Raw genomic sequence first — 13,879 nt, forward strand, 5'->3', positions numbered from 1 at the left:
CAGCTTCAAGACGTCTCTCCTTGCCTCATCACTCAGGCTGCAGAGAGAGCATGTGCTCTGGGGACAGGTGAACCAGGGCCGCATCCAGACCGCTCTCCGTAAACGCCGCCCGAGCCTGATCCTGCGTGGCTCTCGGTGGTCTCGAGAGGATCCCGGGGCATCGCGAATGTCTGGTGCTGGGGCTGGTGGCTGACGGGCATGGAGGTCAGAGGATGGCATCCAAGCCTACAGCTTTCCCAAGAAGGTTCTGCTCCAATCTGGAGCGCAACACACATTTCCTGAGCCCCTCCGTGTCTCCCTGCTGCCCGCCTGCAGGAAAAGTAGAGAACAGAAGAGCACAGGGCTAACGGGGAGCAGGAGATAGGGCCACAGCCCCCAGAAGGAAACCCAGGGCCCCTCAGCCCGTGCACTGATGGAGCGCAGGCCAGGCCCTCTCCCCGGCCCTCCTGGCTGGAGAACACGTGGGGAAGTCTCTGCTGTGCTGTCGGAGGCTGCAGTTTCAGAAAGACCCAGAAGGGCTGATGTTAAGGATTCGGAGTAGGAAACTGGGGTGAAGAAGCCGACTGCAAGCCGGGCTGTGCGGGCTCCCGCTGCTGTCTGCTTCTGTCTCTCTCACTGTAACCCTAGGCGGTTCTCGCCACTGCATGGCCCTGCATTTTCTCAGAGGAGGAAGGCCACTTCTGGGGGCAGGTGGGCACTTGGCACAGCAGTAAAGTCCCCACAAGGGCGGCCAGCATTCAGCTCAGGCTGCCTGATCCGAGCCAGACTCTGCCCGCTGAGATGCACACTGAGAGGCAGCAGGGGTGATGCGAGTCCTCGGGGCCCTCCTGCCCACCCGGGGGGCAGACCTGCCTTGAATTCTGGGTGCCAGGTTGTAGCTTGGCCCACCTTGGCTGTTGCAGGCATTTGGGGGAGTGAGCGGAGGATGGAAGATGTCTGTCTGTCTGTCTGTCTGTCTGAGTCTCTCTGCCTTTCAAATAAAGTGAAAATAAATCAATAGGACGTTTATAAGAAGAAATGCTGATGGTACAACCTATCAGAACACAGCGATGGCATGGATGTGTTCATTCATTCAGTTTCTCGGCAGGTGCTCACCGCACACAGGGCAGCGCCAGCCTGCGCCCTGCCTCCAGGGCCTGTGCTGCTTATTGACCATTGCCTGGCAGGAAGAATGAGCTGGAAGAGCACTTAGCTCCCACACAGCATGCTACACATTAGGCAGGAAAGAAAGCAGCGGAGAGGTTGGGAGGACACAGGCCAGGAACCACACTCCCCGGGGAGAGGGGCAGGAAAGGCTGCTTCGAGAAAGGCTCGGTTCTTCCACCACACCGGAGCCTTGTGTGGCCCCTTCCCAGAGGAACCTAGCGCAGGCTCCTGAGCACCGGGTGACGCACGTGCAGGGCTCGCCTCCCGGCTGGCGTTCTCTTCTGGGTGCCGCACCCCTCTGCCTGTCTCTGATTTATTGCCCGTGACTCATCTCTTCCCGGATCAATAAAACGCTGGGTGCGGGCCCAGCCTCCCCAGTACACACAGGATGCTGCCGGACCGCGCTCCACACCGCTCGGGACACCTTAAACTCTTGCTCCTGGTCTTAGCCGTCCTCGTGGCCGTGGCCCAGACTTCCCCAGGTAACAGAGCTGTGGAGAGGCGGCAGAGGGAGTGGGGATGGAGTCTCATTCACTCGTGGAGTCATGGGGAAACTCGACGCGCGTGGGAGTGGGGCACAGCGATGGCTCAGAGCTGGTGAACAGCCTGAAAACGAAGATGCCTCACCACAAGGGGACGTCTTCCCAGGCAGCTGGAGACGGGCCCGCGGAGGCCAGGGTGTGGTGCGTGCGGGCTCTCCCACACACACAAGCAGCCCCCGCGCCCCTGGCATCCTCAAATGCCAGCAGAGGCGCACACCCACCCCACTTCCGGCTGCTGCCACCTCTGGCGGGAGCTGGCCTCGCTGGGGGAATGCAAGGAAGCTCGTGCTCCTGCCCTGGGCTGTGTGGTGGCTACAGATACCTACGGATTTGCAACAACAGCTTCAAAGTGCGGAGCCGGGGTTGGGGCAGAAGATTCTGGATTACAGAGGGACTGTGGTCACAGCTCGCTAACCATTCGACTGGCTTCCCAGCCAGGCGGTGGCTCATACCGTGAGCTCCCCCTGGATCGTCCCCGTTCACGCCCCTATCTTGCTGCAGCATTGCAAGACGAACATCTTTGCCAATAGCGCAATTGTTCTAAGAGTCAAAGGAGCCTCTGCTGGGAAAACCTTGGGTTAGTTTTAGCCTGGTTTCAACTCCAGTGAGTTGCAGATGTAAGAGGCATTTTGGAGACAGAATCAGTGTATTACTTATAGAATATTAGAAAGGAAAATTAAGGGGCCGTCGCTGTGGCGTAGTGGGCTAAGCCTCCACCTGTGGCCACGGCATCCCATATGGGAGCCGGTTCCTGTCCTGGCTGTTCCACTTCCAATCCAGCTCCCTGCTGATGGCCTGGGAAAGCAGTGGAAGATGGCCCAAGTGCTTGGGTCCTTAGCAACTATGTGGGAGACCAGGAAGAAACTCCTGGCTCCTGGCTTCAGATCAGTGCAGCTCGGACCTTTGTGGCCATTTGGGAAGCGAACCAGCAGATGAAAGATCTCCCTCTCTCTGTCTCTCTGTCTCTCTCCATCTGTAGCTCTGCCTCTCAGATAAATAAATCTTAAAAAAAAAAAAAAAAGGAAGGAAAAGTAAGAGTTAGTAGGACTCTGATGTTTGCAGTGTGACACACTGGTGAGAAACAGGATGTGAAACTGGCTCCCTGGAGGGCAGTTTGGGGAGAAGACGTGTGGAAGGAAACGCTCGCCTGAACGCTGTGCGCTAAGGGAGGTGGGTCAGCAGGGGGTGGGGCTGAGTTGCTGACCACAGACACAGAGGGCTGCGTCCCCCCGAACAACAGCCTGCAGAGTCCCGCTCCAGACCCCCTCCGGGACAAGCACCCAGAACGGTGCCTGGCACCCCACAGGTCCTGGACCGATGCCTGTGAATGGATGACAAACACAGAAGGAAAACACACGTCATCCAAGGCTGAGGCCCACACCCCGGCAGGCACTAGATTTAGCGAGGAGGTAGAACGGTGAGGCAGGGAACATGATGGAAAAGGAACCTCAGGAGCACAGCAATCAACGTCAGTCCACGCTGAGTGGGGGGAGGGGGTAAGCGGTCACGTTGAGACTGGCAGCAGGCACTCGAGGTGCACAGATGGACAGGGTTCCGGGAATGCTATTAGGTGTCAAGGTCAATGCTCTCGCTCACCGGGATTGCTGTGATTGCCAGCATCCCTGGGGTGCGAGCACTGATGCGCTCCCATGTCACCTCTCTGTCATGTGTCTGTTTTGCTAGATGGATGGCTCAGAAGGTGCTCTTACGGACTTGGCAGATGCAGGATATCATGCAGAGAAAATGAGAAGAAGAAAGGGCTCTGTATGGGAAAACGGAACTGCTGCCTGAACAAAAACTCGCAGCTGTCACACTTCTCCAAGAACAAAGGCACGACAAGTGAGCCTGTGTGCCTAGCTAAGACGTTTGACTTCAGTGTTTGATAGTCACTGTAGTAAGTCAGTGACACATTTATCGGGGGCACCTGCACGGTTTGGAGATTCCCGGTGGGGTCTTCACGGGGTCCATTGAATTAAAGTCCATCCCCAGCGGTCAGCAGACCCCTCTGGCCTGCCGCAGCCCAGCAGCTCCCTAGGTTGTCCCAGCAGGTCACTGACAATATTGGTTCTCATGGGAAGACATTGTGCAGGTCTGGATCTTGGATTCCCAAGTGGATGCTGCTGGGAACCCGAATGTAATACTTTTCTGGGTTAATGTCAGTGGTACATCGGCCACAGATTCTCATCTCCTGTCTCATCCTGGAGAGTCTGTGTATGCAGTGTGGTCCAGAGGGTGTTCTTTTAATTCTTCAGCTCAAGGTTTAGCTCAAGGCTCTGTCTGTTGGTCTCCCTCTTCTAATCTGTCTCTCACCTCGAGTCCCTAATCACACCTGACCAACCGAAGATTGGCATGCCCTCTGATAGGGAGGCAACCTCTCCTGTGTCAACCAGAGGGAGAGGGAAATGACTTCAAAAGCTCAGCATAGGCCGGCACCATGGCTCACTAGGCTAATCCTCTGCCGGTAGCGCTGGCACCCCGGGTTCTAGTCCCAGTTAGGGCGCCGGATTCTGTCTTGGTTGTTCCTCTTCCAGGCCAGCTCTCTGCTGTGGCCCGGGAAGGCAGTGGAGGATGGCCCAAGTGCTTGGGCCCTGCACCCCATGGGAGACCAGGAGGAAGCACCTGGCTCCTGGCTTCATATCAGCGCAGCGCGCCGGCCATAGTGGCTATTTAGGGGTGAACTAAGAAGACCTTTTTCTCTGTCTCTATCTCACTGTCTAACTCTGCCTGTCAAAAAAAAAAAAAAAAAAAGCTCAGCGTGTACTTATTACATGTAAGGTCTCATCCTAAGCATTTCCACGCATAACCTCGCTACGTGCTCACCACACCTCCACGAAATGGCCACGTCTCTGCCGGAAGGGGAACTGAGTCACGCCTAGTGTCAGTGACTTGCCCCAAATATCCTAGACAGCGAGTTGAGTCGCGGAACTTTGAACTCACAGTGCCTGGGCTAAGAAACAGTGCTAAGTGGAAAAAGATTGCCGCTGTAAAGAAGAGCTGCACTTGACTCTTCCCACCCAAAACCAATCTAAGTGGAAGTTATGGTGCCCGTGTCCTTGCGCACCCCCTTGTGGTTGCAATGTGCATTGACCCCAGTCCTAGTTGATAACTGCGCGACACACACAGGCTATCCTGGTTCCCACTTGGAAGATAGTCTCAGTCCAGAGTCCAGTGAAAGACAAGCATCCCTAGCCTCTGCTGACACAAGGTACAGCCATCGTCACACCTTTTCCCACTGGAACACGACAAAACAACGTTCACACCTCGAACCTTGGGGGATGTCCTTGGGCTATCTGGAGAGTAAATCAGAGATGGGGACTTGGATTGCTTAGGCTCAGTGGTTCCAATCAGCACTCAGCCCAGACCACATCACCAGCTGCAGGGAGCCCGTAGAAGCTGTGCCTATACCAAGAGTTTGTATGCATTTTTGGCAAGATAAGTTACACCCAGAGTTGGACCTGGTGGTCTTAGAGAGTCTGGCCCATAGCCCCCAGGAAGTGAGAAGGTGCCGGGAAATTCAGGTGCACTAACAGGCTAAGTTTGAGTCACCCCCCCAACATTCTGGGCCTCAGTCTAGCCATCTCTATAATGGGAGTGCTGGATGGGATTATTAGATCTCCATGGGCTTTTCAACTCTGAAGGCCTTCCCTATTCTTTACGATGAAAATCCCAGAAAACCTACTTGCCATCTTACAGAGCAAAGGCGGGGAGGATGAGGAGAGAGACTGGGAAATAGGCAAGTGACCCTCAATCTAAGAACTCCAATCACAACCCTAAAATCCACCAAAGATACCTTCTTGTTGCCCCTCTCCCGCACACACACACACACACACGTCAGCCACAGAGGCCTTCCAAGTCCACCTCCACTCACCTGCCCTCCAGCCCCACCTCTGCTTTCCTCATTCAACCATCATCTCTCCTTGCCCATGGCTGTGGAGCACATTTTGCCACCCTCCCAATGTATATGCTGAAGTTCAAAAGTCCAGTCGAGGTCGGAATGTGACTGCGTTCGGAGATAGAGTCTTTAAAGAAGTAATTAAAATAAATTGAGGTCATTTGGGAGGTCCCTAATGCGGTGATCGGTTTCCTGGTAAGAGATTAGGACATAACTATTTTGCTAATGATTATGACACACAGAAAGAAGAGTATGTTATGGCCCGGGAGGGGGCAGTCGACCAGAAGCCAAGGACAGAGGTCTCAGAAGAAACCAACCCTCTCGACACCTGGTTCTTGGATTTGCAGCCACCAGAACTGTGAGACAATAAATTTCTGTTGTTGAAATCACGCAGCCTGGGGTCCTCCGTGATGGCAGCCCCAGCACACGGGTGCAAGCACTCTGGAAGGTGCATCCTGGGGGTGTCCTTGCCTCCATGCCTTCCCACGCAGTTGGCAGACGGACGTCTCCAACATCCAGAGCTGCAGATTTATCTTTCATCTGAAGCCCTTCAAAGGCTACACAATCTCTGGGCAAGGGTCGCCCTGATGGTTAAGATGCCAGTTCGGACGTCCGCGTCCCCCCGTGGAGGGCCCCTGGCTCCAGCTCCCTGCTAAGGCACACCCAGGGAGGCATCAGGTCTCTGCCACCCACATGGGTGATTGGCCACTGGGAATTTGGGAAATGAACCAATGAGTGGGAGAGCACTCTTGCCCACTCACTCTCTCCCCCTCCCTCCCAAATAAATATTTTGAAAGAGCTGTACAGTCCTTGCAGAAACGAGGTCTCAGCTCCCCCCCACCCCAGCTGTCTCATGCACAGGTCCTGCTCCCTCCACTTCCCTCCGTCACCCTCACAAACAACAAGTCATCCAACTTCTCACCCTTGTTTTTAGAGGCTGCCCCTTCTGTCTGGAAGGTCCTTCTCCTTCTCCTTCTCCTCCTCCTCCTCCTCCTCCCCCTTCTTCTTGACAGGTAGAGTTATAGACAGTGAGAGAGAGAGAGACAGAGAGAAAGGTCTTCCTTCCATTGGTTCACTCCCCAAATGACTGCTATGGCCAGCGCTGTGCCAATCTAAAGCCAGGAACCAGGTGCTTCCTCCTGGTCTCCCATGTGGGTACAGGGCCCAAGGTCTTGGGCCAGCCTCCATTGCCTTCCCGGGCCATAGCAGAGAGCTGGCCTGGAAGAGGAGCAGCTAGGACTAGAACCTGGCGCCCATATGGGGTGCTAATGCCGCAGGCAGAGGATTAAACAAGTGAGCCATGGCGCCGGCCCTGGAAGGTTCTTCTTCTTCTTCTTCTTTTTTCTTTCTTTTTCTTTTTTGACAGGCAGAGTGGACAGTGAGAGAGAGAGAGAGACAGAGAGAAAGGTCTTCCTTTGCTGTTGATTCACCCCATAATGGCCGCTGCAGCAAGCGCGCTGCGGCCAGCGCACTGCGCCGATCCGAAGCCAGGAGCCAGGTGCTTCTCCTGGTCTCCCATGTGGGTGCAGGGCCCAAGAACCTGGGCCATCCTCCACTGCCTTCCCAGACCATAGTAGAGAGCTGGACTGGAAGAGGGGCAACCGGGACAGAATTCGGTGCCCTGAACAGACTAGATCCCGGGGTGCCGGTGCCACAGGCGGAGGATTAGCCTATTGAGCTGTGGCGCCAGCCGAAGGTTCTTCTTACAAACCAGACAACCCAGCTCCTCTGCTAGGGGGTTAGAAAGTCAACCTAACGGATTATTCATTCTCAAAACAATAACTTTTTTATTTATTTATTTTTTATTTTTTTATTTTTTTACTTTTTGACAGGCAGAGTGGACAGTGAGAGAGACAGAGAGAAAGGTCTTCCTTTTGTCATTGGTTCACCCTCCAATGGCTGCTGCGGCCGGCGCACTGCGCTGTTCCAAAGGCAGGAGCCAGGTGCTTTTCCTGGTCTCCCATGGGATGCAGGGCCCAAGCACTTGGGCCATCCTCCACTGCACTCCCGGGCCACAGCAGAGAGCTGGCCTGGAAGAGGGGCAACCGGGACAGAATCCGGTGCCCCGACCAGGACTAGAACCCGGTGTGCCGGCGCCGCTAGGCGGAGGATTAGTCTAGTGAGCCGCAGCGTCGGCCAACAATAACTTTTAAAACAAGGCTCCACCCACACACCTCACTCCACTGGTGCCCCTGTTTCTCCCGAACCTGCTGAATCAGTGTCTTCATCAGACCGGAGACCCCAGAACTCCTCGCCAGTTATTGCAAAGGGACCCTCAAACCTTGCTTGACATGCAAGATCTTCTCCAGAAGTTGGGAATTGTGTTACAAACTTGTTCTAATATAATTCATACACAAAGCCATTGACAAAATGAAAATCAATCAGAATTCTATAATCAGATGGAAAACAACAGCCGCGATTCCCACTGTGGCAGCAGCTCACCCGGCTGCACTGCAACGCCTGCTCTCGCCATCTGCTGACCGCAAGACAGGGGGTCTGCTTTCAAAGCCCAACATGGCCTTTCACAAGGATTTTATGTCTTAACTCTGTAAAACTTGTTTTTCTAGCCCAGAAATAAGGTTATAAGAGTTTGCATTAGCAATCAAGAGAGTATCAGAGGGAACTTAGAGAGGCAATAATATACTGGAATAATCTGGGAAGATTTTTAAAAATTGTCACATGAAATCTTCTTGTTCAGAGATTCCATCAGCCTGGGTAGGGTGGCTTGGTGGAAATGTAAATTAATATAGTTGTAATGGAAAACAGTATGAAGATTTACCAAAAAAATGTGAATAGAACTACCATATGATCCAGCAGTTCCACTGTCGGTATACATGCAAAGGAAGTAAAGTCTGTACATCAAAAAATATTTGCACTCCTATGTGGATTGAAGCACCATTCACGTTAGCCAAGATATGGAATCAACCGAAGCGTCCATCAACAGATGAGTGAATAAAGAAACTGTGATGAACTCGTGTATACACAGCGGACTCTTCTCCACAGCAGCAATACAATCTTGTCCTTTGTGACAACACCAGTGGCCCTGAAGGAAGTCATGCTGGGTGACGCAATCCCGGCACGGAAAGACAGATACTGCCTGACCTGGCTCATCCATGGACTCTAAAGAAGTTGATGCCATAGAAGCAGAGAGTATCGGTCACCCGAGGCTGGGAGGGGGTCGTTAATGGAGAGATGCTCGTCAAAGGTGCATAACCACAGCCAGACAGGAGAAGCAAGTCCCCAGAGGTCTGCTGTGCAGTGACCTCAGTGAAGGGTGCTCTCATCACAAAGAAGCCACCACGGGAGATACAGCACTCGTCAATTAGGGAGATCCAACCATTGCCCAGTGCACATACTTGATACAAAGTGCAATGCCATCTGTCCATTTAAAAGATTAAGAAGAAAATTTGAAAAAAAGGAAAAATTTTTAAATTTTCTTTTCATTTTATTGTAAACTCACTTGCAGTGAATATCACTAGTCCACACTGAATAGGAAAACAAGTAACTCAAGAACAAAGGTGAAAGTTGCCAAGAAAGAGGGGACTCGGGGAATGAAAAGTAAGAGGGAGGAGTCTGGAGGGCTGACGAAGCAGAAGGGAGTGAAGAAGAAAGCTGACGGAGAGGAACTGAGCTCACTTGCCGGAAAGGAGGAGCAGCGGCTGCCTGTCTGCGGCGATGGGGAAGGCTCCTCGGCATTTCTCTGTTGTATTCTAGTGCCTGTGTGCCTGTGTGTGCGTGCGTGTGCCTGTGTGTGGGTGCCTGTGTCTGTGTGTGCGCGTGCCTGTGTGCGCGTGTGCCTGTGTGTGTGTGTGCGTCTGTGTATGTGCGTGCCTGTGTCTGTGTATGCCTGTGTCTGTGTGTGCCTGTGCTTGTGTGTGCGTGCCTGTGTCTGTGTGTGCCTGTGTCTGTGTGTGCGTGCCTGTGTGCGCGTGTGCCTGTGTGCGCGTGCGTGTGTCTGTGTGTGTGCCTGTGTGTGCGTGTGCCTGTGTGTGCGCGTGTGCCTGTGTGTGTATGTGTGTGCGTGCCTGTGTCTGTGTGCGCGTGCCTGTGTCTGTGTGTGCATGCCTGTGCCTGTGTGTGCGTGTGCCTGTGTGTGTGCACATGTGCCTGTGTGTGTGCGTGCCTGTGTCTGTGTGTGCGTATGTCTGTGTGTGTGCCTGTGTGTATGTGTGCCTGTGTGTGTGCATGTGTGCCTCTCTGTGTGTGCATGTACCTGTGTTTGTGTGTGTGTGCCTGTGTGCGCGTGTGCCTGTGTCTGCATGTGCCTGTGTGTGCCTGTGTGTGTGCACGTTTGCCTGTCTGCGTGTGCATGTACCTGTGTATGCGCGTGTGCCTGTGTCTGTGTGTGCCTGTGCCTCTCTGTGTGTGCGTGCCTGTGTCTGTGTGTGCCTGTGCCTGTCTGTGTGTTCTTATTAGAAATGGCGACTTGAAGGGATGCATCTGGAAACACTGTACCCACCTGTCGTCATTTACTTGCACTACATTCTGCACCCAGAGCTATTTATGGTCAAAAGCAGTCCCACTTGGGAGTTTTTGAAGAATGGAAAGGGACAGCTTCCACATTTCACCCAGAGCTGGTCGGCTGCCATCCCACCAGGACCTTCGCTTAGATGGACTCAGGTGTCGTATTCAAGCCTAAGCTGTTTTTACCTCAGAATAACTTCAGCTCTGCCCGTATCAGCCCACACTCACCCTCCTTGAACAAAACGCCTGTCAAAACCTGATCCCTATCAGAACCGCTCAATCCCACGCCCACGCAAGCTCCAGTCTCAAGACAACCACAACACTCGTCAGGCTCCCCAACACCAACGCCCAACTTCAACCCAACAACCAGCCTCCCACTCCAATTCCAATATTCCACGGATTTCACGTTCAGATCCAATTAACCAGAAATCCATTCCTCAACCAAATCTATCTCAAAACACTGGGTCAGCCTCATGCTCTGAGTGCCTCGCTTCCAGCCTACCACAGGTTATCTGTCTACTGTAGCTACCCCAGGGCAAAGATCCTACCCTTTCGGCACCACCATCCACAGTCAGTCTCCAAAGGAACTCCTTGATTCATCTGAAAAATCCTCGCCTTGTGCTCACTCCCTCACACCTAACCCGCAGCCCAAGCTCTGACCTCAAGGATGGGCACTCTAAATGGCTCCACGCCAACCCTCTCCACCACTCCACCCAGGAGCACCACGTTCTTAGTTTGATCTTACAGTACAAGGCCAGTAAGAGATCCAGACACCATCTGAGCCTTAGGGCAAAATTCCCAACTGCCTGGACCCACATCACCAAAACTGTAACACCATACATGGCCCCAGAGTCCTCGGGAAGCTCCGAGCTACCTGAAGTCTTGTGAGAGGAGATCAGAAAGACGGCAATGGCCATCAGACAGGGCTTCGTGATGGACGAGTCCTGAGAGCACACAGAGGGCTACGGCCGATGCTCCCAGCGGGCCGGTGCTCTGCCTTTATCAGCCTCACCCGTGGGCCAGGGCTGTGGGCAGTGGACTGAGGAGGAGGGACCCCGCTGGGCTCAGCCAGGCAGCAGGATAGCAGGAGGACACCGCTCAGCTGGGAGCGCAGCCATGCATTTGAAACCAACGAAAAGAGAAACTGTGCTCTCAATCGTTTGCTCTCCAAATAGCGCTAAAGTAGAAAACCTAGCAATAGCCTCAACTACTGCGCTGGCCGCAGGACCAAGACTTTCCTTCAAGTCTTCGAACGTTTTTCTTTATCGTGCTACTGATGCTAGCAAATGTCCGTGTCCCTCCTTGAGAGCTGGCTTCTGCCGAGTCCTTGCCCCGTGTGACAAACGTATCTGAACGTCAGGGCTTTCTGAGCCCACTGAACACCCACTGCATAAATCGATCTTTTAGTGCATGGCCTTCCGTCCGTCCGCTGCTTTGGACTGGGATTATCATCTGTCTGTTAATGAGCAATGCAGATGAAGTGTAGGGAGGGAGGCAGACAGGGAGGCGGATTGAGAAGGGGGGGGAGTGAAACTGGCAAACAACTGTCATGGCAGATGGCGGAAGCCGAGACTCCCAGACTGAAGAAAGAACATTCAGAGGCACAGAAGGGCTTCAGGGAAGGACTGATAAAAGCTGTGAAATGGGGCTGGTGCTGTGGTCTAGCAGGTAAAGCCGCCACCTGCAGTACCAGCATCCCATATGGGCACTGGTTTGAGACCCGGCTGCTCCACTTCCTATCCAGCTCTCTGCTATGGCCTGGGAAAGCAGTAGAAGATGGCCCAAGTCCTTGGGCCCCTGCACCTGCATGGGAGACCTAGAAGAAAGCTCCTGGCTCCTGGCTTCGGATCAGCACAGCTTCGGCCATTGTGGCCAATTGGGGAATGAACTAGCAGATGGAAGACCTCTCTCTCTCTCTCTCTCTCTCTCTCTGCCTCTCCTTCTCTGTATAACTCTGAATTTCAAATAAGTAAATAAATATTTTTTAAAAAGCTGTGAAATGCTAACCTGAAGCAGACTGAATGGTAAATGTAAAGAAAGCTTCTGTTTATCAATGAGGAAGGCATGGATGGCAAATTCCAAAGCCGTATCAGTGGAATGATAAACACAAAAGCCAGATCACTCTTAGCTGAGATGAAATTGAGAACCTGGAACTCAGATAACTCACCTGGAAACACGAATTACATATTTGGATCCAAAGAGGAGAGGGAAAAGGGCTGTTTGCCTTAGGGAAAAAAATGGACATAACACAATGAAAATTTCATAGTGGATCAAATGTCGTGAACTAAGTCTGAGTCTGGCAAATAAGATCCGCCCAAAAAGATCCCTCGACTCCAAGGCATCAGGTGGTGTCTGGCCTCCGTGGAGGACCGTGCCCTAGCACCATGACCACCACTGCCTCCAGAAACGGAGCTTCAGCCCAGACTAGAGGAGCACCCAGGGACAACGCTGCTCAGCCCGCTTCCCTACAGCTCTGCCCTCACGAGGGTCTACCCGACTTCGCCCAGTAAATCCCCGTACTCAATTCCATCTGTCCATCTGGTGTCGGCTCTTCCTGTGGAATCCCATCATACCAGATAGGTTAGTCTCCTGGTTATCAAACAGAGCCCAGTTACTGATCATCCCTACATTCCACAGGGTCACCCAGACACTCAGCCAGGGGTCATGTTCCCTCTGCAGGCTCCAGAGCGGGCCCCAAGCAGAGCAGACAGGCAGTCTCCTCCCTCCTCAGCGCCCCGCCCTTCTCCCGACGTCCCCAGCATCCTGCACAGCACCCCACGGCTTCCCAGCTCCCAGCCTCCCAGTGTCAGCTCTCCTGGCCAGTGATGGCTGCTTCCGGATGAAAGACACATGCAGGAGAAGAAATGCATCTTTATGGGGAGAGAACTCCAGAATGGGGGGGAGGGAGGCCTGCGAGGAGGGGTGATGGCGGCTACGTTCAGCTCTGGGGGAAGCTGGGAGCAGGTGTAACTGACACACGGGCGGTGGCGTGGTGCTCCCTCTTCGTGGTGAACTTCAGGCAGCACTTGTAAGCATGGGGGCAGGTAAAGTGCTGAAGTTCATCTTCCCTGCAGGCATTCCTGCACCTGCCTTGGTAAAGCTCACATGGAATCCAAGGCTCCTCGCTCTTGTCACTGTGGGGTCTGAAGAGGCCACCTGGGAAAGACACAGCCACGTTTAGTTTCTGTGTGGCACCGAGGGGTAAGGAAGCTTGAGTTACAGAGAGCAAAGCCCTGAAAATATAACAGCGTAGGCCTGGAGTCCAAGCTCCCTGGATCCCAGGCTGGGCTCTGTGACACGCTGCCCCTCTCCCCGTAAGCAACACCCCAGCCTGGGCCCTCCACTCATCATCTCCACCATGGTCGTCCTAAAGGCTTTGTGATGGCTAAATCAGTATGTTCACATAGCACCTGGGCTTCAGAGGGAGGTAACTGGGTTTTAGATGGTGTTGTTGCTATAAATGCCCTTTCCTCAGGGCCCAGGGCTACAAGAGCCGCATCTGTGAGTGTTCAGGACACACCCGCAGGTGCACACAGTGATGTGTGCCCCTCACCCTCCTTCACGGGCCCCCCAGAGACGTCCAGGACACACGTATCTGAGCCCCCGAGCACGCACACGGTGGGCTGTGACATGTGCCACACATGGCTCATTCTGCAAACCGGCCCCACAGAAACAGGTCCCAAACGCACATGGGCACGTACGCGCAGCTCATTAACTCCCAGATGGACACTCACACACAGTCTGGATACACACACGCGCGCTCACTCTTTTTTTTTTTTTTTTGACAGGCAGAGTGGACAGTGAGAGAGACAGAGAGAAAGGTCTTCCTTTTGCC

At 53.6% G+C, this 13,879-nt stretch overlaps 1 protein-coding gene across 1 annotated transcript; it reads left to right on the forward strand.

Moving 5' to 3' along the window:
• Positions 1–1,534: 1,534 nt before the first annotated feature.
• On the forward strand, positions 1,535–13,426 carry DEFB115 (defensin beta 115). Its single transcript, XM_062202536.1, has 4 exons — positions 1,535–1,628; positions 3,372–3,527; positions 5,823–5,938; positions 13,364–13,426. The coding sequence occupies exons 1-4, from the start codon at positions 1,535–1,537 to the stop codon at positions 13,424–13,426; spliced, it is 429 nt and encodes a 142-aa protein (XP_062058520.1).
• Positions 13,427–13,879: the final 453 nt, after the last annotated feature.

The sequence above is a fragment of the Lepus europaeus genome, chromosome 10 (genome assembly GCF_033115175.1).
Source record: "Lepus europaeus isolate LE1 chromosome 10, mLepTim1.pri, whole genome shotgun sequence".
Taxonomy (NCBI): domain Eukaryota; kingdom Metazoa; phylum Chordata; class Mammalia; order Lagomorpha; family Leporidae; genus Lepus; species Lepus europaeus.

Excerpts from the sequence above, each read along its gene's own strand:
- DEFB115 (XM_062202536.1), top strand. The coding sequence starts at position 1,535 with ATGCTGCCGGACCGCGCTCCACACCGCTCGGGACACCTTAAACTCTTG. Across the intron at positions 3,528-5,822 it reads CAAGAACAAAGGCACGACAA|AAAGAAGAGTATGTTATGGC; the intron begins GTGAGCCTGTGT and ends TATGACACACAG. Across the intron at positions 5,939-13,363 it reads GATTTGCAGCCACCAGAACT|CAACACCCCAGCCTGGGCCC; the intron begins GTGAGACAATAA and ends TCTCCCCGTAAG.